Source organism: Salmo salar, chromosome ssa15 (genome assembly GCF_905237065.1).
Source record: "Salmo salar chromosome ssa15, Ssal_v3.1, whole genome shotgun sequence".
NCBI lineage: Eukaryota > Metazoa > Chordata > Actinopteri > Salmoniformes > Salmonidae > Salmo > Salmo salar.
This window is the reverse complement of record NC_059456.1, coordinates 71,044,748-71,071,731: the sequence shown is the minus strand read 5'-3', so window position 1 is coordinate 71,071,731 and position 26,984 is coordinate 71,044,748. Positions and strand designations below refer to the sequence as shown.

The window sequence follows — 26,984 nt, the reverse complement described above, 5'->3', positions numbered from 1 at the left end:
GAGCAACAACGGCTCAACCGCGAAGTGGTAGGTCACACAAGCTCACAGAATGGGATCGCTGAGTGCTGGAGCGCATAGCGCATAAAAATCATCTGTCCTCGGTTGCAATATTCGCTACTTAGTTCCAAACTGCCTCTGGAAGCAACGTCAGCACAATAACTGTTTCGTCGGGAGCTTCATGAAATGGGTTTCCATGGCCGAGCAGCCACACACAAGCCTAAGATCACCATGGTCAATGCCAGGCGTCGGCTGGAGCGGTGTCAAGCTCACAGCCATTGGACTCTGGAGCAGGGGAAACGCGTTCGGACGAATCTGCGTTTGGCAGATACCAGGAGAGTGAAGGGAAATCTTAATGCTACAGCATACAATTCTATTATAGACGATTCTGTGCTTCCAACTTTGTGGCAACAGTTTGAGGAAGGCCCTTTCCTGTTTCAGCATGACATTGCCCCCATGCACGAAGCGAGGTCCATGTGCTTTTTGTGGTTTGTCAAGATCAGTGTGGAAGAACTTGACTGGCTTGCACAGAGCCCTGACCTCTACCCCATTGAAAACCTTGGGGATGAATTGGAATGCCGACTGCGAGCCAGGCCTAATCGCCCAACATCAGCGCCCAACCTCACAAATGCAATTGTGGCTGAATAAAAGCAAGTCCCCGCAGCAATGTTCCAACATCTAGTGGAAAGCCTTCCCAGAAGAGTGAAGGCTGTTATAGCAGCAAAGGGGGGACCAACTCCATATTAATGCCCATGATTTTTGAATGAGATGTTCGAAGAGCAGGTGTCCACATACCTTTGGTCATGTAGTGTACCAGAGGTCAGTGTCAATATGGTCTGTTTATATCAAAGTTTATATCAAAGTTTATATCAAAGTGCAGTTAGGAGCAAACATAAATAGAGATTCTGATCCAAGCCATCTGTCATATTTTGCAAGTCATACGTGTTTCAGTCATACATGAATCGATATCCACTACTTAGGCCTATACAGATTCATTATTGCAGCTCAGAAGCACACAGAGCTCAATATTTAAACTTGATTGGTAGTTCCTCCTATGGGGGGAGAGGGGTGGGGCCCTCATCCTTTTGAGTGGGAAGGGGAAGGAGGAAGTTGCGTGCGATGCCACGTGGCACACGGTCCTCTCTTGGGGTGAGACGATGAGGAGCGGGCAGGCCCAGGCATGTCGAGCCCCCGACACCCCTGTGCCAGTCTACTGGGCCCATACCCGGTGTGATCACACCTGGAAACAGCAGCACCAAGAGACAGGGGTGTGTGTCTGTGTGTGTGCGTGTGCACTTGTGTGTGTGTGTGTGTGTGTGTCGCACTCACACTCCCAGCACATCATCAACACACTCAGGCCATTCCGTGATTACACTCTCTATCGGCCATCGATAAAATTACCCTGAGTGAATCACTTCCCCTGGTAACACATCTGTTTTTCCCTTTGTGGTGCTGCTCCCTTCTCCTTTCAAGGATGTAGTTGTAATGTTTGTTTGATATGAAAAACGGCGAACATATAGTACCTATAGCCACCTGGTTAGTCAGTTGTGCTGGTTTTGTGTGAGTTATCTATGTTCACATATGTGAATGATTTAGCAGGAATGATTTAGCTAGCCCAGCTAACCTTTTTTTTTTACCTAGCCTACCCTTCACTGTTTATATCTGAATATAAAAAAAAATGACTAACAGTCTGTCAACTACTTATAGACCCTTTACTTTAGTCAAAATGTTACCTAGGTTTTGTGTCAGAGACAGCTCATGCCTCTGTATATCCCTGATACTCCAGTGGTAACTCTAGTTGACCTTTGACCCCTACAGAGTGATCTGCCCTTCGGTGGATTACCCTCTTGCCAAAATGTCCCAGCCCACTGCTGCTGACGAGGGGAGCACCTTCGAGCACCTGTGGAACACCTTGTAAGTGCACACACACACATACACACACACACACACACACACACACACACACACACACACACACACACACACACACACCGTAAAGCCATGAACGGACCAGACATGCAATTTCATTTTTCTCTCTTGATACTTATTACATTTTAAACGTAATTTTATGTCAGTGCATTATCTATTCTGACTAGATTTTTCACTTTTTGGTGCATTGTTTCGGCTCGTTTAATAAAAATGTAATTGAGTTGTGAAATAAGTATTTGAGTTGGCTATTTTATTCCACAGCTAATGTGTGCCAAACGAGACGTTCATAAACATTCAGAGTGTGGCCTATTTTTTCCTTATTAGCAATTAATTGAATTGGGGCAATCGGTGTTACCCAGAAGTAAACTCTCGTGAAATTTGGTCAGCTTTCTTATTTACTTCTGGGCAGAGGTGGCACCACAGCTTCAAAAGTGGTGTGTCAAATTTTGTACGTGTCTTTTCTGGGGCCTGGAGTTTTTCCTGATCTCATGACCTGGTCATGTTAAACCCTTAGTCCTATTCGTAGTCTATGACAGAACAGAATTTTAACTGGCCCGGACATGGAGTAGTTTTTAAATGCATTGTTGTCATGCAGGGTCTATACTGTAGGTTGGCATGCTTTCTCTCTATATACAGCTATTCAAATCAAATCAAATCAAATTGTATTGTATTGGTCACTTACACATTTTTTGCATATTTATTAATAGACTATATTTGGTTATTATGATATGTATTAAAAAGCTGTAAATCCTTAAGTCTATTGACACTAAGACAATCTAAGGAACATAATAAAAAATTCCCCATCAGAATCCGTCAGTTTAAGCTAGAGATATGTTTTTTTGCATGGGCTGTGTCTCAATCCACCACATCCGCCTATGTTTCTCACAAAAACATCTGTGGTGTCTGAAAGGTTTGGCCTACAAACTAATAATGCCCACTCTATGGAAAGATGAGACTTTCACGAACAAGATGGTGTTCTGTTTTGCTTACGGGACTCGTCTGAAGGTAACCCATACAAATGAATGGAAGTATGGAGGTAGTTTTGTGCCCCAAAAAACAAGGTATTAAATATGTGTCCAAAAAAACTAAAACATTTCCTGAGCTTTCCTATATCTCCTAGAAATACAGTAGGACAGACACTTCTAAACCTTATTCCTTATGATTAATGTTTTACTGTTTTTTTGCCATTTATGAATGTTATATACAATGCGTTTCTATGGGCCATAGCAGTAAAGACCAAATTCAATACTTTATCAAATCATTTGTTACATTTTTTTGATAACTAAAGGGGTCCTAAAATTCAATATCAAATAGGTAAATTATCCATCGTATGACCATCTTAAAACAAGTCCATTTGTTAGCTTAGTAATAAAATAACAATGGCTTAGACATTTAGAGGTTACTATAATTTAACAATGTAAGTCATTACTCTATTCTTTACAATTGCATTGTAGTAATTTCATTCATTTTAGAATATTTTTTTTTACATCGCAAAATAAGACGCTGCCCTTATAAGATAGGACCTGGCTACGGTAGGCTAGCCAAGACAAATGCTAAAGGGTATTTTTGTAGCTTTTTTTTAGCAGACTATCAACAGTAGCCAGCATATTGCTAGTGTGTTCACTACTGAGGGTTTACTTTTGTAAATCACTTTCATATAATAAACAAGTTCAGTGAGTAGATTGGTGGACGCTTCTTTTTGCTCAGGACAGCTTGCGTGTGCTGTGTGAAGGTAGCTAACAACTTCTGTACTGCTCGAGTGCTCGAAATGTTGTGATTCGCGGGAGCGTAGTAGTGCTTGAATGAATGGCCAATCATATTGCTCAAATACAAATAGCACAACTTTGCTGCGTGTAGTATTCAATGGTTTTCAATGGTGGACTGCGACAGAGCAGGTAATTGCTGAACTGAAACCTGAAAAAATGCAGCCGGTCGGTGCTGCTGCTTGGCGGCGTCACACCAGATTGAACAGTACCGGAGGCTAATGCTGTGTCGCCACAAGTTTTCTGCCGGCTCTGCTTCTGGGTCTAAATGTGTTAATAATTGAGAGTTCGGTTGTGCCAGAGAGGAAGTTGCATAAATAAACTTTCAGACAAAGACCCCCTGCTTCCGCTAATTAACTACTGTGCACACAAGCTTGAAATCACCACTCCCAGTTAAAAAATTTAAGCACCGCCTTTGCCCAATCCTGAATCGTCCAAATAATCAATGACGAAAACACAAACACAGGAACTACTGCTGCTAGTTATCTCAGCCATTCTATTACAGCCCTTCTCTTGGTTAACACGCATACTCTGCCCACAAGAGATTCAATTGGGGCCATTCTCTTTCTTTGATTTTGGTCAGTTTGTTCATATGTGAGTGATGATGGATCCTGGTCTTTGGATCTGAGTGAGAAGTGTTTGATCAGACTGTGTCTCTGTTGACCCCCCCTAGAGAACCGGACACCACCTACTTTGAGCTCCCCCACGGGGGTCACTCTGGGGAGAGGGCGGCTCCCTCCACCAGCACCCCCAGTAACGCTACAGAGGTCTGCATGGACATCTACCACATGAGGGACATGAACGACAACGTCATGGTAGGAAGAGAAAGTCTAGTTCAACTGCAGTTTAATTCATAATTTAATTCAATGAACAATACACTGTAAGGGCTGAGTCCTAACTTTCAAAAATGTGCGTAAAATCATGCTATGGAGATTTGAGGAAGTTTGAGATGATAAGATTTAGTCCTCACAAGAAGAAATACTTTAAAATACAGATGAGTGAAATGACCACCATACACTGAGTGTACAAAACATTAGGAACACCTTCCTAATTTTAAGTTGCACCACCTTTTTCCCTCGGGACAGCCTCAATTCGTCGGGGCATGGACTCTACAAGGTGTCGAAAGCGTTCCACAGGGATGCTGGCCCATGTTGACTCCAACGCTTCACACAGTTGTGTCAAGTTGGCCGGATGTCCATTGGGTGGTGGACCGTCCTTGATACACACAGGAAACTGTTGAGCGTGAAAAACCCAGCAACGTTGCAGTTTTTGACACAACCAGTGCGCCTGGCACCTACTACCATACCCCGTTCAAAGGCACTTCAATATTTTGTCTTGCCCATTCACCCTCTGAATGGCACACATACACAATCAATGTCTCAATCGTCTCAAGGCTTAAAAATCCTTCTTTAACCTGTCTCCTCCCCTTCATCTACACTGATTGGATTTAACAAGTGACATCAATAAGGGATCATAGCTTTCACCTGGATTCACCTGGTTAGTCTATGTCATGTACACTTACACTAGGCTACCTGGGGTGGCAGGTAGCCTAGTGGCTAGAGCGTTGGACTAGTAACCGAAAGGTTGCAAGATCGAATCCCCAGCTGACGAGGTAAAAATCTGTCATTCTGCCCTGAACAAGGCAGTTAACCCACTGTTCTTAGGCCGTCATTGAAAATAAGAATTTGTTCTTAACTGACTTGTCTAGTTAAATAAAGAAAAAACACATGTTAGCATGTCCACTCAGTGTATATGCTGGACTAGTGTTTTAGAATGGATTAATGATTTTCTTTTCATGTTGACTTTGTGGCGGCGTGACATGCGTGGACAATAACCGACTAGCCGGTATCAGGTCAGGGTTGTTCCTGTATTGGTGGGGGGTGTGGTTTTCCCTCCATTGAAGTAGAGATTCCCTCCTCATTTCCCTCTCCTCCGGAGCCCTTTCCCTCCCTCAGTACTCTGTGGTGAGTGGTCTGGGATTAGAGGGCAGGTTAACGCCTTAATTAGAGAGCAGCAAGCCAAGCCCCCCACACACACACACACTTCGGCTCTGCCATCTGTAGTGTGTGTGTGTGTGTGTGTGTGTGTGTGTGTGTGTGTGTGTCTAAAACAGCTGCAACAGTCTAGAACTGCCATGACATTATGTCCAAAATGTTTAGACACAGCTCTCTATTGTAAACAGACAACTTCAATTATGTTTCAATGTGTTTGGCAAACAGATACCTTGTCAGTGCTTTACGAGGAAGGCACTAATGGACTAGAGAGTGTGTTGTTTTACCTGAACACCAGTAAATCAAACAATGCTCACATGACCAAAATCTATGAGAAGAGGACAAGTCATTCAATTACAAACAAGCCTTCTGATGTACAATATTGGACTGATCCAATATGTCACTGGGCAAGCCTGGACTTGCCTTGCTAGTTAATGAATAGTCATGAGAGAAAAAAATGGGAGGTCCTACATTTGTTGTTAGATGCAGGACTAGTTGAGAGGGCCGAGACAAGACCAGCAGCAGAGGCAGGTCAAAAGAAGCGAATGAACCTTCATACATCGTTCCTCCATCACGACCCAACCTGGTTCTAGTGAGCGGTTCACCTGCCCTGCCCTGTGGATCTGAAAGATGACTAGTGTGGTTCAGAGCAGTGACAGCACCTGATCACACCTGACCTTACCGTTCCTGACCGCTCCCCTTCTCCCAGTTCTATCTATGACCATCCGGTCAGGGGAGCGCCATCCTCCTTACGACCACCCTACAGGACAGCTAAAATGTTGTACGTTAGTGACCCCGGGCAGCACTACACCACGGTAAGGTGTCTGTCACTTTTATTTCTGCTATTATGCAGTATATATCTGTTTTAGTCTACACACCTGTCTGTATTTCTGCTATTAGGCAGTATATATCTGTTTTAGTCTACACACCTGTCTGTATTTCTGCTATTATGCAGTATATATCTGTTTTAGTCTACACACCTGTGTGGATGTCATTTTGATGTGTCATTTTGATGTGTCATTTTTGTGAGGGTAACTTGTTTTTGGTTGGTTTGTGTCGTTGGTTCTATTTGGGAATCAGTCACAGTATTGTTCAGTAGTACTGTGTTACTCAGAACCATAATTTGTGTAGACTGGTTATTCAAGTAGGGTAGGCGGATGAAGATGTAAGGGGGTCAGTGATAGGTCGGATGCCTCCTGTTCTTTTGCTTTTTGTGTATATACTATTTCAGATTTATCACAGAGTAACTAACATCTGTGTCATTTTACTGTAATATTACAAAAGACAATATATCTCATGGATTTAACTATACTTCAAATCCAATCCAATTTTATTTGTCACATGCGCTGAATACAACAGGTAGACCTTACCGTGAAATGCTTACTTACTGACTGGAGTCCATCCATATTGTTGGTATGTTTCTCAACTTTATTGACATTGGCTTTATTGGGTAGTTGGGGGATATAGAGTTTGCTATAAAGAATTATAGTCACCATTCCACTTCTGATATCATGGGAGTAGTTGTCACAGGCGTTCACAATAACAGTTTTGAAGATAAATATTTCAATGCACAAAATTATTTGTTGTGTGAATTCCATGAATCCCGAGTGGCACAGTGGTAAAGACACTACATCTCAATGCAAGAGGTGTCACTGCAGTACCTGGTTTGAATCCAGGCTGTATCACATCTGGCCATGATTGGGCATCCCATAGGGCAGCGCACAATTGTCCCAGCGTCATCCGGGTTTGGCCGGAGTAGGCTGTCATTGTAAATAAGAATTTATTCTTAACTGACTTGCCTAGTTAAATTCACAACTACAACAAAAAAATCTCACATCGGATGTAAGAAGTTGAATTTTGCAACTTTTTTTCACGAACAGAGAATAATGAATGAATGAATTAGTAAGAAATCATAAACATAATCATTAGGATGGTAAAAGAAAAACGCTGCTCCTGGACCAGCGGTTAGGGGAAACTTCTACCTAACCTAGTATAACAAACACTCTTTACTGGCGCTGGGGTTAAATTGCCCCTAGGTACAGATCTTGGATCAGCTTACCTTCCCCAAATCTTAACCTTATCCTCTTTACTGCCACTTCCCATTTCCTCCCAATAGGGGGCAGACATTCATGACTTCATGATCAGAGTTTAGACCAAATTGGTGATGTAGCAGTTACCAAGCGCTAATCTACTCCTCCCAAATATTCTGCTTAGTCCAGACATGCAACAAAACGCATGATGCCAGGAAAATTCATTTCATTGCATCCTGATTGGTAGGGATTTTTATTGTATTTTTATTGTGTCTTCCCACTGGGCCACATATGTCAATTCAATGTCTATTCCACATTGGTTCATTGTAATTTAATTGAAATGACTTGGAAACAATGTTGATTTAACCAGTGTGTACCCAGTGTGTTATTTCAACGCAGTGAATTGATAAGAAGATAGATGGGACGTTTTTAGATGCTGTGATTAGTTCAGGACGCAAACAGTAGGTCACCGGGAGTGCACTATTCTAACACACACACACACACACACACACACACACACACACACACACACACACACACACACACACACACACACACACACACACACACACACACACACACACACACACACACACACACAGTGGTGGCTTTTGCTCTGTTTCAACTTGTTATAGATCAAGCTGAGACATTATGACATAGCACACCTGTGTGTGTGTGTATCTGTGTGTGTGTGTGTGCTTGTGCGTGTGTATGTGTGTATGTGTGTGTGTGTGTGCTTGTGCGTGTGCGGGTGTGTGTGTGTGTGGGTGTGTGTGTGTGCTTGTGCGTGTGTAGGTGTGGGTGTGTGTGTGTGTGTGTGCTTGTGCGTGTGTAGGTGTAGGTGTAGGTGTGGGTGTGTGTGTGGGTGTGTGTGTGTGTGTGTGTGTGCTTGTGCAGGTGTAGGTGTGTGTGTGTGTGTGTGTGTGCTTGTGCAGGTGTAGGTGTAGGTGTGGGTGTGTGTGTGTGTGTGTGTGTGTGTGTGTGTGTGTGTGTGTGTGTGTGTGTGTGTGGTTACCTCTGTGACTACAGTATGTTCCTCAGGTGAACTTGTCTAAAATGTTTTCTAGAGATGACAACACCAGCTGGACTTGTCTCACTATAGTGGATACTCCATTTACGAACCAAGGTCTCTCAAATAGATACATCTTGCATACTATTAACAGTAAATAAATATTAATAACACTTTCTATGAACCGTCTTTGTGTACTACAAATTATGAATGCATTTATAGGCATTCATTCATACAGGCTGTTATAGGAAACCACTGGCTTTTACCAATGTTCAGAGCAAGCCTTGAACTATACATCCAGCCCAAGCCTGGTTTAATCAGGAATGGGTCTTTATAGTTGCATGTCAGGTACACTCTTAGAAAAAAAGGGCTATCTATAACCTGAAAGGGTTCTTCGGCTGTCCCCATAGGAAAATAACAATTTTTGGTTCCTGATTAAGAATGTTAGTTCATCCCTTTGGGTTCCATGTAGAACCCTTTCCACAGACGGAACCCAAAAGGGTTCTACCTGAAACCAAAAAGGGTTCTCCTATGGAGACAGCCGAAGAACCCTTTTGTTTCCCTTTTTTCTAAGAGTGTGCATGGGTCATGATCCAGTGGTGAACGCCTAGGTTCTGGCTAGAAATAGGCCTACTGTTTGGTTTTTCCTGTACGCGGGAATCAAAATTACTTTCGATGAGTCATCATTGTTTTAAACACTTAGGGAACCACAACCCACTGCTTGACAACAACAAACCCCAGTCAAAATGTGTGAATTCACCTCAGTATTGATATGACATGGGCCGCCTGCCCCAAAGACAATCCCATGCACTGTCCTTATATGGGCGCACCACTATCTCCCCCCCTGTGACCTTTGAGCCCGACTCCTATACTTTTTAGTGTTTTCCTCATTCCCCTCTGTCTCTCTTTCTCTCTGGGACAAATGTCAGACAGACAATGTTTATCCTAGCTGTGCGGGTCTTCACTATGCATTCTCCAGCGTGTGCATACTTGCGCTGATGTTGTCGTCTGAGTCCAGGCATGCCGTAATTAGAACACCGGCGCAATTTTTTGGGTCTCTCTCCCTTTCTTTCTCTCTCTCCCAGTTCATCCCCTGTCGTTCTCTCTGTCAGTGGTTTTTTTTCTAACCTTTGCCGTTAAAGGGTCTTTGAGGGTCTTTGAGAAGGGGTGCTGCTGTGTTTGGGAGAGAGTTGTGTCCATCGACGCACACCCCTCTACCGACCCTACAGGCTATGCTTCCTCTTTCTTCTTGCTTTATTTTGCTCTGAAACTTCTGACTTAGGAGTTTGTGTTGTGAAAGTGAATACAGCCGGTTGGAAGGATGTACTACGTGAAAAAGAAGGTAACTCTTGGTGTTTGATTTTATGTCTATGTGTGTTCAACCTTGTCTTGTATACCTCTGTTTTGCCCAGTTCATTGCAGTAGTAGTGTTTTTATTGTCCAGAGGTTGTGAAGGGAGATCAGGTGGGGAAAGACATTGTATTTATTTTTTGGAATGTATTTCTTCATGGTATTCCACACTCCATTGCAAAATGATATTGCTTATATTGATGACTAATAATTATCAGTTGTGTGCTAATCTTCAATCAAGTACAGTAGTTACTGTACGAGTTGCCGACTTTGTGTAGACTTTCTTACGGCCAGAGGCTTTCCCTCTCTGATTATTGATGATTTTGAGGTTGTCTGTAAATTGAGTATTAGAAGATTGCTTTCTTCGAGCTTTTCCCTCCATGTGCAGGTAGTTTGGCTAGTGATCTGAAGTTTCTCACCACTCACCACAGAGCTACACATTTTCCCCATGGAGATGGCACTGGCAGGCAATTAGGCAGATCACAGATTACATTGATGTTTTACAACCTCACCCAGCCCCCCTGGGGGGGGATACAGGGTGGGGGTCTACACACACACACACACATGTTTGTTTTACTATCCTTGTGGGGACCAAACAAAGAATTCAAATTCAAAATCCTATTTTCTCTAACCTTAACCTAACCTTAACCCTAACCCTAACTTCTAACCCTGAACCTAACCCCTAAGCCTAAAATAGCCTTTTTCCTTGTGGGGACTGGTGAAATGTCTCCACTTGTTTCAATTTTCCTTGTTTTACACACACCTCAACAATTCCTACCCCTCCCTACCCCTCCAAAAACCCTTCCTTCGATTGTTGTAACCCGAACCCACAGATGAGCCCAAAAATCCCTGTATGTCTCTCCAGGTTGGGCCTTACCTTTTCCTTAACAATTTCCTCCTCCCTCCCTCCCTCCTTCTTTCCCTCCCTCCTTCCCTCTGTGCAGTCCCAGTACAACCTGTTGAGCAGCAGCATGGAGGCGAACCTGGGGAGCCAGCGAGCGGCGTCCACCAGCCCCTACAGCTCGGGGGAGAACACGTCTGCAGTGCCGACACCGTCACCCTACTCGCAGCCCAACAGCACATTTGACGGCCTGTCGCCGGCGCCAGCTATCCCGTCCAACACCGACTATCCTGGACCCCACTGCTTCGAGGTCACCTTCCAGCAGTCCAGTACTGCCAAGTCCGCTACCTGGACGGTGAGTTTTAGATCATGTAGACGTACACACACGCAAACGTTACAAGCTAACGGGACGGCGAGGGGTTGATTTGTCTCTGTCTGACTGTCTCTATCTCTCTCTCTCTCTCTCTTTCTCTCTTTATTCTGCTCTCTCTAGTTTTTTATTTTATTGTCTTGTTTCGGTGTCTCTGTCTTCCCTTGACTAAAAAGTAATGTAAAAGTCACAAACTAAAGGTGCTGGCTAAGGTGCTACTTTCCCTGAGAACGGGCTGACATTGCTGCATTAGATCAGGGAAGTTCTCTTTATGAGATGGGTTGTTGGCTGAGGATGTATTTATGTCTATGGCTGCAACCACTCCTGTGACAGAAGACTGATTTGCGGGAATCTGTGTGTTTGAAGAATCTGTGGGTTCAGAGTAGACACCGACCAAACTATTCTGGTATCAGTATAAGACAGTGATCTGTTTTTCTAGTGGTTGAGAGTTAGTTCTGTTGTTACTTTCTTCATCCCAGAACTGATCTGTTATTGATACCATACCACAAGCATGACTAAAGGGTTCAGTACAATGACTCAATCCAAAATGCTGCCATTTACGTGCATGCAACACATGTGTCAAACAAAGTGGGCGTGCAGAGGGGAAGAGCTTTTTGTAGGGGGGACAATTACTTTGTAGCGCCTGACAAATACAGCTCTGAACACTGAACAACAATGAATGGTTGTACATGTTTAATGATTTTCAATATACTGTAGTAACTGATTAAGAATGTTAGTTAATCTCTTTAGTTTAAAAGTCAACCCTGGTTTGGTTTGTTTACCTCTTTTGTGCTCTGTTGCAAGATAGGATTCCCGTTAAAGAAAGTCCCTTTCTCCATTAATACTAAGGGGAAACCTGGGAACATATATCAATATTCACATTTGTTTCACCTGAAGAATTATAAGGACATGTATGTATTTGACATACCCCCACCCCAAACAGACCAAACTAAATCGACAGTCTAGGAATGTATCGAAAGACACTTGAAACGGGAGCTGCTGCGATGTGATTTGTCTGAGCTGAAAAAGAGTTGCCTCCCGAAAGGTGTCGCCCGGATTGTTACAGAGTTGACCTCTATTTGAAACGTGAACCTGTGTTTCCTTGCCTGAGGGGGCTTTTTGGCTGTGTCTGTCAAGCGTACTCAAGCGTGGGGGACTATATTCAGGGCTCGGTGGCGGTAAGGATCTGTAAAAGGATCCCCCGGCCACTGAGGCGCTGCTTTCTGACCCACCACCGTGTTACGTCTTTCTTCAGCCCTTCTCTTGGCTGTCACCCGCGTCGCTCCAGGGCTCCACTCTGTCCCCACATATAGGCTTCCTCTCCAATGTGTCTGTCAACTGTTCTTTGACACAAGCTTTTCCCCTTACCTGTCTCATGGCGACTGAGGATACACTCAGAAAACACCAGCTCCGTTGTTGTAACTAGACAATTTATAGGGCCCAACGTTTTTTACATCAGGATAATCTATGGGCCCTTCCTTTGACAGATTTTAGGAGAGGAGCCTACAGTAATTACAGAATTGGTTAGTGTTTGGTTTCTTACATTCTGTAGTTTGTATGATTGATAGTTGGAATCCATCACCTTATGTTGAATGAGAACGGATGAACTATGTTGTTAAAAATCTGAAACACCTCTACCTGAGGACTGAGGTCGGGCGATATTCAAGTAGAGACAGAAAACGACTTGACTGAGCAGCGCACACACAGGGTGATACACACTGAGTAATACACTCCTTACAGGCCCACTCCTTTATTTGAAAAATAACAAAATGGTTGCCCCTCCACTTGATTTACTATTAAGCTGAGCGATGGTGCTTGAGAAATGTAAACCAACTACTCTCAAATTCATATTCTTCAAGAATCAATGTGTTTATATAATTAAAGGGGCAATCTTCAGTTCAAACAATAACAAAGTGTTTACCCACCACTGTTTTGGTACAGCTGAAGGACTGCTGTGTAACCAGTCTCAAATTCATAGACAGATCTATGGATGCAAGGACTGACCATCCGTGATATCAAAATGATAGTTTTAACCATGTTTTGAGGCTATACAGTGTTTGTTCACAATTATATTGTCTACAAACAATGGAGTAAAACAAGTTTATATTTTGGGTTCTGATGGGGTATAACAGTTGAACTAAGTTCATGAAGCATTGGTAAGTTATATTCTGCAAGAATCAATGGGTATATATTTCATTATTTATAAGTACAAAAATTGATGTACAAATCACAGATTGTCCCTTTGATATACGTACAAAAAAATGACCGTAAATATCACAGAGTGGGCCTTTAAGGTAGTACAGGGAGAGTCCTTACACCCTGCACTAAAATGCCTTGCCTTGCGTGTCTGCCTGACGGAAGAATTAAAGCAGTATTGTTACCTGAACGCAGAAGTTAGACAGAGTGGGAGAACAATGTTAAGTATCTTGGTGTGAAAATATACCCTTAATTAATCATTTTGTATAGCAAATGCTTAGGGGAAAGAAGATGACCTCGCAGAAAAAGTGGATTGATAAAAGTCAGGGATGATTGTTATAATTGGTCCCCTATTATAAAATATGGAATTAGAATATGAATTGTATCCAACTGAAATATGAATGTTACAATTAAAGTGTTGTTCTCAAAATTTGTTCTAGACAGACAAATGAAGAATAGATGTTTGGATTCATGTAAATATACAGTGCCTTCAAAAAGTAGTCACACCCCTTGACCTTTTCCAAATTTTTATGTGTTACACCCTGAATTTTAAATTAATAAAAAAAATCGATTTTCTTGTCACTGGCTTACACACATACCCCATAATGTCAAAGTGGAATAATATTTTTCTAAAAGTTTCTAAATTAATAAATATTAAAAGCTGAAATGTCTTGAGTCAATAAGTATTCAACTCCTTTGTTATGGCAAGCCTCAATACGTTCAGGAGTAAAAATGTGCTTAACAAATCACATAATAAGTTGTCTCGACTGTCTGCAATAATAGTGTTTAACATAATTTTTGAATGACTACCTCATCTCTGTACCCCACATACAATTATCTGTAAGGTCCCTCAGTTAAGCAGTACATTTAAACACAGATTCAACCACAAAGACCAGGGAGGCTTTCCAATGCCTCGCAAAGAAGGGAACCTATTGGTAGATGGGTAAAAAAGCAGACATTGAATATCCCTTTGAGCATGGTGAAGTTATTAATTACACTTTGGATTTTGTATCAATAAACTCAGTCACGACAAAGATACAGAGGTCCTTCCTAACTCAGTTGCCGGAGAGGAAGGAAACCACTCAGGGATTTCACCATGAGGCCAATGGTGACTTTAAAACATTAACAGGTGATAGGAAAAAACTGAAGATGGATCAACAACATTGTAGTTACTCCACAATACTAACCTAAATGACAGAGGGAAAAGACTGTACAGAAGACTGTACAGAATAAAAATATTACAAAACATGCATCCTGTTAGCAACAAGGCACTAAAGTAATATTGCAAAAAATATTTGGGGCAAATCCAATACAACACATTACTGAGTACCACTCTCCATATTTTCAAGTATAGTGGTGGCAACATCATGTTATCGGTATTCTTGTAACCGTTAAGGACTGCGTAATATTTCAGGATAAAAAATAAACGGAATGGAGCTTTTCACCAGACACTGGGAGATGAATTCCCCTTTCAGTAGGACAATAACCTAAAACTCAAGGCCAAATCAACACTGGAGTTGCTTACCAAGAAGACAATGAATGTTCCTGAGTGGCTGAGTTACATTTCAACATAAATCTACTTGAAAATCTATGGCAAGACCTGAAAATGGTTGTCTAGCAATGATCAACAACCAATTTGACAGAGCTTAAACATTTTTGAAAAGAGTAATGGGCAAATGTTGCACAATCCAGGTGTGGAAAGCTCTTAGAGACTTACCCAGAAAGACTCACAGCTCTAATCGCTGCCAAAGGTTCTTCTACAAAGTATTGACTCAGAGGTGTGTATACTTATGTAAATGAGATATTTATGGATTCAGGATTATATCTCTGAACTAAGCACCAAGGTCAGTTTAGCATTTTCTCTCCTCTAATGGTTATGGTTTGGATTTGGGAGACAGTAAACTGATCCTAGATCTGTGCCCACAGGCAACTGCTACCCAAAGCACTAAACAAAAGGAGCATTTGTACTCGAGTAGGACAACAAATCAAAGAAACCCCCAAGACAGGACATAACAATGTTTGTCAAGTCCATTCGTGGACCATTTGCATCGCAATTGCTTTTTTGGGATACTAGTAACATGTCAGTGTGTTGTTAAGCAAGCGTGAGTTTCTGAAAAGAAAATAGCTTACTGTCAAGCCGATAGGAATGAAAGAGTTGCTTCTAATGCAGGGGGATTCCCAAAATGGCAGGAGAGTGTGTAACACCTTTAATCCCGCGTCGGGCCCATGCTTGAACATGAATCGGCTTGGGGATCAGTGTCTGTGGGGAGTTGAGACACTGTGTGGTGGACTTGAAAGGGTTAAGGTAGGAGAAGAGGATGGGTGGTTGCAGGCTTGTGGGGCCCCAGGCTATGGGGAATGGCATAGGGGCATATTGACTTCACCTCCTAGTTTTGGCCGTTACGACTATTTCTCAGCTACTGTAGGAGGCACTGGGCTTTGGAGAGATTAACTCCTTAAATACTATGGCTGCTGTTCAGACAGACTCGGTTTGTGTTTGCAAGCAGCTCGTTATGTGTTAAAAATGTATTAAAGGTGACATATAGGACCTTTTCAATGGCACTTTTTAACTTTAAAATGTTCTCTTTTATCTGGACTGATGAGGATTTGGAGTGCTGTTGTGTCTGTGTGGAGAGTCTGTACTGTCTATGTATTGTAGGCTATGGTTACCATGTTGTTGCCATTTACAGCCCAGCAACAATCTGTCCTTGGGAATGAACATTGAATTGAATACACTAACTACTTGACTGACAGCAGTCATCAGTTTTAGACTGCAGTATTGGCGATTTGAGGGAGTTGACACCTGCTTCGGTTACTGTAGGTGGAATAGAATAGAATAGAACAGAAGAAGGCACGGCACAACACAACACAAAGAATACCTTGTGTTTCATGAAAACCCCCATCATGATTATTCACACTGAACGAATCTACCCAAGATTACTTTAAGCCACTCTATTTACAAGTGATCTCATAGCTGCTGTTATGGGTGTCTTGGGTGTCTGTCTGGTAAACAACACATTATTCTGTATTAGGGATAATTGCTCCCAAGCATGCACCATCCATCCTTCAAATGAGCCCTTTGCCTCCAAAACTTCAAACATTCCTGGAGCTCTCAGAGCAAGAAGTGTCATGATGGGATGAAAATGAGATCTAACACCTCAGCCCTTTCCCAATAACGACCCATCAGCGCTCCCGATGCTCCGACAACGCTCCGACAACGCTCCGCCACTCGGCTGAGTGTGGATTGGGATGAGGAAGGGACAGGCCGGAGCATGCTCTGTATCCCGGCGTGTCAGGAGCTGCTCTTCCCAGCTATTAGCCTCTCACAGTCAGGACGCAGGCCCGAACATGCCCATAGAGTCAGACATCGACCGCACATCCTTTCTCTAAGTCTACCCCATCCACACCACTGCCTGTCTGCATGTGTGTGTTGCCACAGCTTGGTAACATGCACACACACTTGATAATGAGGATATTTGAACACACATTCACACACGTAAACACACACACACACAGAATTGGAATCAATTAGCCACCTTACTTGGTGTTTTATCCTCGCACTCTTTACTCACACAAATTTCCATAGACACTCTGCACCAGGCTTTGGAGCAGGTAGCTCCTGTTTTGATATGTATCAATCAAAATAGTCATTTGTACATGAAGCACATCAATAGGTAAAGGTGTTGTCACTTTTTTTGCATTATATCAAACTCAACAAACTATTTACATTAATACATGATAAGATATGATACGATGCGATACAATATTATACTGGACAAAAATATAAACGCAACATGCAACAATTTTGAGTTACAGTTAGTATAAGGAAGTCAGTCATCATTGGAGGCAGTTTATGGTAGAGAAAGAACATTACATTCTCTGGCAACAGCTCTGGTTGACATTCCTGCAGTCAGTATGCCAAATGCATGGTCCCTCAAAACTTCAGACATCTGTGGCATTGTGTTGTGTGACAAAACTGCACATTTTAAAGTGGCCTTTTATTGTCCCCCAGCACAAGGTGCACCTGTGTAATGATCATGCTGTTTAATCAGCCTTTTGATATGCCACACCTGTCAGGTGGATGGATTATATTGGCAAAGGAGAATGCTCACTAACAGGGATGTAAAGAAATGAGTGCACAACATTTTAGTGAAATAAGCTTTTTGTGCGTAGGGAAAATGTATGGGATTTTTAAATTCAGCTCATGAAACATGGGACCAGCACTAAATGTTATGTTTATATATTTTTGTTTGTGTATATCAAGTGTACAGAGTTTATCATATAGATTTCAAGCATGGATTAAATCTTGTAGTGGAGATGCTAGGCTATCTGCTGACAAGTCATTACTCTTACACACCTTTCCCAGCTAACTTTAGCCACAACTAGTTAACAATCAATGAAAGTAAATGTGCAATTGTCAACATTTCCTGGTCAAATCAACAAAATCATCTCCATATTTAGTTACTTAATTAAAGGTGATTTGTCCGTAAAAAAAACTAAACAACAACATGCCAACATTCCCCGTTCACTTCCATTGATTTTTAGCTACCGGTGGGCTAAAGTTAGCTGAGGTTTGTGGCTGTGAAAACCAAACCATCGATTACAGTTTCTCCTGGCACATGGACTACTTTCAGGGTGAGGAACCTTCTAACATCAATTTGTGAAATCCTGAACAGATTGTGCCTAAAGGCAACTTTTACCTGGAGCTGTGGAGCCATGAGCAACATCAATACACTTCCAGTAATATTGATAACTAGTAGGTACATCATAAACAACGTGTCTTTTTAGACTGCAGATATGCATTTAGATTGTTTTGTGCTTGTATAGGTAGGCCTGCAGTTATTCTTAGTGAACAATATTCTCAATTAATTTGATCCACATTTGGAGATGTTTGCAAGTGCAACAGTAGCTCATTATTCCCAAAGCACCAACAACTTCAAAAGAGACCAGCTCCAGTACGTCATGGTGAACATAACTCATAACTCACATAACTCATAACTCACATAACTCATAACTCACATATCACATGTGGTGTTCCACAAGGTTCCATTTTGGGTCCGGTACTGTTCAGTTTATATATGTTACCCCCTGTCAGCGTTATCAGAAAGCACAGCATTGATTTTCACTGCTACGTAGACAATACACAACTTTACTTTTCTGGGTCACCAGAGGATTTTAGCTCCACAGATAAATTATTAGACTGTATTAGTGATTGAAATACTTGGAAGACTCACAACTTCCTCCAGCTAATTGTTGGAGCCAAAGCACAGAGAGAGTATCTAGCTGCACATTTTAATTCACGGGCAATAAAGATAAAACACCAGGTAAAAAACCTAGGTGTTATTTTAGATTCTGAACAAAATTTAAAATCACACATTAGGAATGTGACGAAAATAGCTTTTTACCACCTGAGGAACATTGCCAAGGTGTGTCCGTCTCTCTCTCAGGCTGATACAGAGAGACTCATCCATGATTTTATTACAAGCAGGCTTGACTACTTTAATGCTCTCCTGTCTGGTCTACCCAAGAAAGCCATTGGTCAACTGCAACACATACAAAATGCTGCAGCACGGGTACTGACCAAGACCAGACGGAGAGCAAACATTACACCTGTTTTAAGCTCAATGTGTGTGAGTTATAGAATTAATTTGGTTATTAAATATAGGTTTTTAAATCAATCCACGATTGTGCACCCCAATACATAGACATGCTTTTAAGTTATGTACCCAGTAGGTCCCTCAGGTCCTCTGGCACTGGCTTTTTAACTATCCCAAAGCCTAGGACCAAGAGGCATGGAGACGCAGCCTTTAGTTATTATGCCCCCAGCCTCTGGAATAGCCTGCCAGAGAACCTGAGGGGGACCAAGAGGCATGGAGACGCAGCCTTTAGATATTATACCCCCAGCATCTGGAATAGCCTGCCAGAGAACCTGAGGGGGACCAAGAGGCATGGAGACGCAGCCTTTAGATATTATACCCCCAGCATCTGGAATAGCCTGCCAGAGAACCTGAGGGGGACCAAGAGGCATGGAGACGCAGCCTTTAGTTATTATACCCCCAGCATCTGGAATAGCCTGCCAGAGAACCTGAGGGGGACCAAGAGGCATGGAGACGCAGCCTTTAGTTATTATACCCCCAGCCTCTGGAATAGCCTGCCAGAGAACCTGAGGGGGACCAAGAGGCATGGAGACGCAGCCTTTAGTTATTATACCCCCAGCCTCTGGAATAGCCTGCCAGAGAACCTGAGGGGGACCAAGAGGCATGGAGAGACAGCCTTTAGTTATTATACCCCCAGCCTCTGGAATAGCCTGCCAGAGAACCTAAGGGGGGGCCGAAACTGTGGACATATTTAAAAGAGATCTTAACACACACCTTTTTAACTTTACTTTTCCTTATGGTGCTTTTTAGTTGTTCGGTTTGTGTAATTTTTGGGGGTTTTATGTTATGTTTATTGTGTTGTAAATATTTCAGATTTCATTTTCATAGGGTTTTATTTGTTTTTTTCCTGTAAAGCACATTGCGTTGCATTCCATTTCTTAAATGTGCTAAATAAATAAAGCTTGATTTAATTTGATGGTCAGTGACTTCTGACAGGATTTCTTTGGGTGGATTTTGGTGAAACAAAAGATGATTATATACTTCTACATCTCCCAAATGCTCCCAAACAGCAATTAGAGCTCCTCGAATCATCTTGGGGGAATTCACATAGAACGCTATAGAATTTCCACTTCTTATCCAAGAGACTAATTTCTTTCTTTGCCATGTGCGTCGAGAGGGATTCGGGAAAGTGTTGTTGATGCTCATCTATGATTAATGGGATGTGGGATATAGTCGAGGAGGACTGCAGTGTGTTAACATATTTGGACAGTTAACTGACTTTGCGATAGGCAAGCCAGAGCATGTCCACAGGGATGACAGTATGGCAATTATCACTCGTTCTCCACAAGCTTGTCTGGACCTGCACATATGGTCCACTGGACTGGCTGACTGTATAGAGGGCTGTCTGTCTTCTTCTTCTTCTTCCTCTTCCTCTACACTCGTCCATCTCCTAGCATGCACATCCTCCTCTCCCTCTTAATCCCCTTCAACCTCCTCTTCTTCTTCCTCCTCCATTACACTTGTCCATCTCCCAGACCAATTTTAGCCTCGCTTTCTCTTCTCTACTTTTGTCGTTCTATCCTCTCTTGCACTTTTCATCTTCCTCTCTTGCTCAACACCTTTCTTAACTCATTCCTCCATCCACTGATCCATTCACCGATCCATCCATCCATTCATCCATCTGCCCATCCATCCCAGCATTGGGCTTGCTCGTGACTCGGCTTTTCTTGTCTGTGGAACGCCCTTGTCTGTGGAACGCGCTCTCCAGGAGATGTGATATGGGAGTTCCGTACCTTTCAGTAAAACAATGAGGAATAAATAGAATAAGTGAAGGGAGATGTGTCAGTGGACAAGTCCAGACGTCTCTCTCAGATGCATACAGAGACAGAGAGAGTGATTTATTGCTCTGCCATGCTCTCAGCTGTGACAGAACCTATCAAAATGATCACCATCTGCCCAGCACATGTAACTCATATGATGCTTATTGATTCATATGGGCTTCATTTTGTTCCGGTGTGGTTCCCATGACTCAGTATTGTAGATAAACCTTGGTGCTGGTGGCAACAACAGGGTTGTGGGTTTGATTCCTGCATGGGCCACAAGCATTAGCTAGAGTAGAACGTATCGATTTGTGTGGGTCGAACCGGAACTTGAGACATCCATGCACGGAATATTTGCATGTACCATGCACATCAATCGGAAATTTGTGGTAACATTTGAAGTACAGTACACTTATCTCAGGTTAAGATTCAAACCTTGTTAAGTGTCACTAATCATCAATATCTGTTAGAATCAGATTTGGGAATGCTGGTTAGCAAGGGTCATTTTGCGGGTTCAGAGAACGGTGACCTTTCGACTGCATCCGAGGGATCTGTTAATGTTACTCAGCTCAATCACTGAAAAAAATCCCTGAATCTGTGAAAACGTCGTCGTGGTTTTACAGCTTCAAATGATTTATTCAAAGTATGGCTGATCTGTCTGAACTTGCAGGCTAAGGATGGGAATAGGTGATTTTGGGCACAAATATTTTGCTTCCGCTTTACGCATACGTCTCAAGTCTATGCTATGGCTTGGGGCGGGCGGGGAGAAGGGATTGGAGTGAGGTGGGGTTAGTGGTGCATGGTTGCAGGAGGCTTAGTAACGGTATCTCAATATGGAATTCAGACAGAGATTTGTCCTTCTCCGCCCCACCCCCAAAGCTGTCTGTTGGATTCGCCATGGGGAATTTTTGACATTGAACAGCAGGAACGCACAGAACAAAAGATGATAGTCTACAAAGATGACATATTTCCCCCACAGTTTATGATGATGGTGTATAATTAAAATGATTGAAAATAGTGGACTTTTCCATCATTTTCACCATGGCCTAAGAATAGAACGAAACGATCAGTGATTAATTCCACCGACTGGAGTATGAACAGCATGTTAATGCTATTGTAGCGCCAATGACTAAAGCATATGTATCTCTGCATTGAAAACAGTACATGTTTATTTCTATACCAGGTCTTTTGGGCACAATGTTACATCTGCATTTAGATACATTGTAGCAAATCCACAAAACGGTCTTTCCTGGAAGGTTTGATATCCTCAGGTGGATTGTGGGGTTTTCTTGATAGTGTTGGGGCATGTTGAAGCTTGTCCGCTAAGAACCGCCCCCCCCTTCCCATAAGTTTGGATGTATTTGAACCTCCTTTTTAGTAGGATGACTGCCAGCATCGGTAATGGCAGATGTGCCTGTCAAAGAGTACAAAGGGCTCTTTTCACTTGCACTTATGTACTTCAGTTAGATATCCAAACATTTGTACTGAAGAACTGTTTCAAGTCCTGCTGAATGCAGACTCGCAGTATACATCACTGCCTGTCTATGATAGCATCTTAGCTGAGTATCTCTAATGTAGTTGGTGCTTTCCTCAGTAGATTTGTTTCAATTGAGCAAGCTTGTGATATTGAATATTCCGTTTGGAGTTTGAATAGGCCTACAGTTATGATTTGATTGTATTATGTTTGCATGCCCTACTGAACTCATACTAACTCTTCCATTTTACTTTTTCACACACACACACACTTGGCTTTTTGAACTGACATGCTTCCCTCCAGGAATTATTACTCCCTTTACTACAACACCTGCAAGTCCAGCCTGGTAGATAGTAATCATGTTCCTTCCAGCAACCAAATACTCCTTTTATTTATGACATGATGGAGCCAATTTTACAGCCTTCAAAAAGCCCTAATGTATTTTGCCTCATGTTTCAAATCACTCAATTTGTTCTAGTCCTACTAATCTGACATGATAACCGTGTTCATAACCTTCCATCTCATACCCTAGTAATACCATCACTCAGCACTTTGGTTAGAGAGAGTACATTTTTTTAGACATCACATCTTGTCACCAATAAATACACTTAACAAGAATAGAAATGCAACATGCAACAATTTCAATGATTTTACTGAGTTATTCTCGCTGAGTATTTGTAGAGGTCTTGATTATGGAACAGGTTGCAGCTGGTGGGGATCTGCTCTGACTCCAGCACACCTGTCTCCGCCCACACAATCACACACACACACACACACACAGAGAGAAAGAGGGAGAGGGAGAGAGCACTGGGGGAGTGGCGGCAGCTCAAGGAGGCACCGGATGAGCACTAGAGGGAGTGGCAGGAGCAGGTGTGACACATATAAGGAAATCAGTCAACTGAAATACATTCATTAGGCCCTAATCTATGGATTTCACATGACTGGTAATTCCAAGGTAGGGGCGTGGATCAGAAAACCAGTCAGTATCTGGTGTGACCATTTTCCTCATGCCGCGTGACATATCTCCTTCGCATAGAGTTGATCAGCTGTTGATTGTGGAATGTTGTCCCTCTTCTCCTCGATCGCTGTGTGAAGTTGCTGGTATTGGCGGGAACTGGAATACGCTGTAGTACACGTCGATCCAGAGCATCCCAAACATGCTAAATTGGTGATATGTCTGGTTAGTATGCAGGACATGGAAGAACTGGGACATTTCCAGCTTCCAGGAATTGTGTACAGATCCTTGCAACATGGGGCTGTGCATTATCATGCTGAAACATGCTAAGACATAAAGGCTCATACCTGCTCATAAATTATAACTTTTTAAAAAAGCATTCTACCTGAAGGATTTTAGTAAAGTGTTTCCAAAAATGATTAACAAAGTGGATGAGATTTTTGCTAAGTAACAAATGACACCACAACGGTGACTAGTCAAAAATAACACCCCCCCTTTGTTTTGCCCCTCCTCAGTACTCCCCGCTGCTGAAGAAGCTCTACTGTCAGATCGCCAAGACCTGTCCAATCCAGATCAAGCTGTCCTCGGCCCCGCCCCACGCCAGTGTCATCCGTGCCATGCCTGTCTACAAGAAAGCGGAGCATGTCACCGAGGTAGTCAAACGCTGCCCCAACCACGAGCTGGGACGGGACTTCAATGACAGTAAGCAACCACGCCACCTTGATAGACATATCAGTTTGTGTCATCGACCCGTATCCCACAACAGATTTGACTCACAACAGTGCTTGTATAATGTGGTTGTTGGACTGCCTTAAATGCACTTATGGTATTCCACTCTCATAAGAGTGTCTGCTATATGACAGAAATATGCCAAAATTCTACTGAAATGGCATTTCAATAGGACCTCTGGTCCAAAGAGACTGCTTCAGTGTAGTTTTGGTTTACTGTGAAAATGTGAGAAAGTTTAAATGGATGGAGAGATTGATTAGTTGATTGATTAATTGACCTGTACCCCCACCCCTCCATCCCCCAGGCCAAGCGGCCCCAGCCAGCCACCTGATCAGGGTGGAGGGAAACAACCTGTCCCAGTATGTGGACGACCCCGTCACAGGCAGGCAGAGTGTCATGTTGCCCTACGAGAACCCACAGGTGAGTGGCTCCCCTCAGCTAGGAACGCCCACACAATACGGTAGAATATGTGTAGGCAACCCTGGTGCTGGACTCTGGAGTGCCGGTGCCACTATTGAATTTTGTCCCAACCAGGCAACACAACCGGTTCTACCAATCATCTCACCAACAGTGATTGGTTAAATTCATCACACCTGGTCTGCCAGGTCTTAAAACACAAATGTTCCATTAAATGTGTCTGTATAACACTCTAGGGCCAGGTTTGTCTACCCCAGCAATAGAACATGGTGGTTGGTTAACATTTAAAATCACCTAGAAAACAACAGTCTTCATACTAATTAGTTATTTAGATGTAGTATACCTATTTACAACTTTATATTTTAGTTGCCCATGATTTTGATTGATATTTTCAAGATAAGTCCCATGCCTGACTTTTGCTATGTAACATTATATGGCAACACTGCCATCTAGAGGTAATAACATATACAGCTTATATTTTGTCCGTTAACATTCAGTCTGATGCGTTAGGGCTGGTTTCACACAAGCGAAGCCCTGGCCTGATAAAGGTTGTGTCTTAAAGTCTATTAACTTTGCTTTATTTAAATGGGAATCTTCAGTGTGTCATCATGGGGTGGTATGATGTGGTGCCTTGGCTATCACTCTGCCTGGTGATTGGCCAGCTGGCTAACGATTGACTGGCCAGTAAAGGTCTCTCTCTCTCTGATAGGTGGGGACAGAGTTCACCACCATCCTCTACAACTTCATGTGCAACAGCAGCTGTGTGGGAGGGATGAACAGGAGACCCATCCTCATCATCATCACCCTAGAGACACGCGAGTAAGTCCATGACAGTGTGTGTGTGTGTGTGTGTGTGTGTGTGTGTGTGTGTGTGTGTGTGCTCATGCCTGCGCGCATGTGTGTGTCATAACAGCTCACAGCTGATTTGAACTGCCTTTTTGTACACCTGTCTCACAATAAACATGCTGTAAGCATTCATAATAGTCAATGGCTCCTTATGAGCCTATATAAATCCATAAAAATCAAGAATGTATTTCAAGTGCATTACTAAACACATGGCTCATATAAAAAGTGTAATAAAAAACATGAGCTGGTCGCACACCCAGAGAAAATTATTTTATGTAGAGGTGCTGACTAACAGCGAATAAACTATAAGCTATAAAAATAGAGAGTCGCACACGCTATATATAAATTCCCAGTAGTTTATTGGGTCACCCTGAAGAAGGCACAGTGATGCCGAAACGTTGGTGATTTACCCTATATATATATATAGATTGTGTGACTCATTCATTTTTATAGCATATGAAAAGTGTAACAAAATATTTTGATAACACTTTAATAAGGGCATACAATTATAATATATGATTTATTACCTGTTGTAAGCATATGAGGCCTTTCAACGCCTTATAAATGAACGTATAATATATTATGCCTTTTATTGTTGCAATTAGTGGTCAGGTGCTGGGACGAAGGTCGTTTGAAGGGCGGATATGCGCCTGTCCGGGGCGAGATCGCAAGGCAGACGAAGACCACTTCAGGGAGCAGCAGGCCATGAGCGACAACATGTCCAAGAACGACAACAATGCCAACAAACGCAGTGAGTCGCCCTTCTCTCTCTCTCTACACCATTACAAAATATTTTGTCATTTTGCTTGAAATGACACATTATTCCCTATATAGTGCAACACTTTTGACCAGGGCCCACACATACATACAGTGACACAGATCACAATGCAAACATATACACCAGTGCAATAAAAATGATAGAATAGTTTGTGCACATTGATATTAGGAATGTCTTTGTTAAAATCATTTTCATGATATTAAATCATTGTTTGTACTCCCAACATTTAGCTTTCAAACAGACCCCTCCAAACATTCCTAGTCCAGGCATGAAGAGACGGCGGCATGGTGAAGAGGAGATTTACTATATGCCTGTAAGATATATATTTATAAACAGGGTGGTTCGAGCCCTGAATGCTGATTGGCTGACAGCCGTGGTATATCAGACCCCAATACTGCTCTAATTACGTTGATAACCAGTTTATAATAGCAATAAGGCACCTCGGGGGTTTGTGGTATATGGCCGGCTAAGGGATGTATCCAGGCACTCCACGTTGCGTCATGCGTAAGATCAGACCTTAGCCGTGGTATATTGGCCATATATCACATCCCTCCATATATATATATATATACTGCTCAAAAAAATAAAGGGAACACTTAAACAACACAATGTAACTCCAAGTCAATCACACTTCTGTGAAATCAAACTGTCCACTTAGGAAGCAACACTGATTGACAATAAATTTCACATGCTGTTGTGCAAATGGAATAGACAACAGGTGGAAATTATAAGCAATAAGCAAGACACCCCCAATAAAGCAGTGGTTCAGCAGGTGGTGACCACAGACCACTTCTCAGTTCCTACGCTTCCTGGCTGATGTTTTGGTCACTTTTGAATGCTGGCGGTGCTTTCACTCTAGTGGTAGCATGAGACGGAGTCTACAACACACACA

At 42.5% G+C, this 26,984-nt stretch overlaps 1 protein-coding gene across 3 annotated transcripts in view; it reads left to right on the top strand.

Annotated features, from left to right (window-relative positions):
- tp73 (tumor protein p73) overlaps positions 1 to 26,984 on the top strand; it is a 47,620-nt gene that overhangs the window by 12,403 nt on the left and 8,233 nt on the right. For 2 of the 3 annotated variants that reach the window (XM_014146164.2, XM_014146165.2), the window contains exons 2-9: positions 1,816 to 1,911; positions 4,363 to 4,504; positions 11,014 to 11,265; positions 23,838 to 24,024; positions 24,356 to 24,471; positions 25,178 to 25,287; positions 25,920 to 26,065; positions 26,323 to 26,405. In XM_014146164.2, the coding sequence (XP_014001639.1) occupies positions 1,816 to 1,911; positions 4,363 to 4,504; positions 11,014 to 11,265; positions 23,838 to 24,024; positions 24,356 to 24,471; positions 25,178 to 25,287; positions 25,920 to 26,065; positions 26,323 to 26,405 (1,132 nt within the window). Of the gene's footprint in view, positions 1 to 1,815; positions 1,912 to 4,362; positions 4,505 to 9,623; positions 10,062 to 11,013; positions 11,266 to 23,837; positions 24,025 to 24,355; positions 24,472 to 25,177; positions 25,288 to 25,919; positions 26,066 to 26,322; positions 26,406 to 26,984 lie in introns of those variants that run through there. The other variant, XM_014146166.2, reaches the window with a different exon arrangement.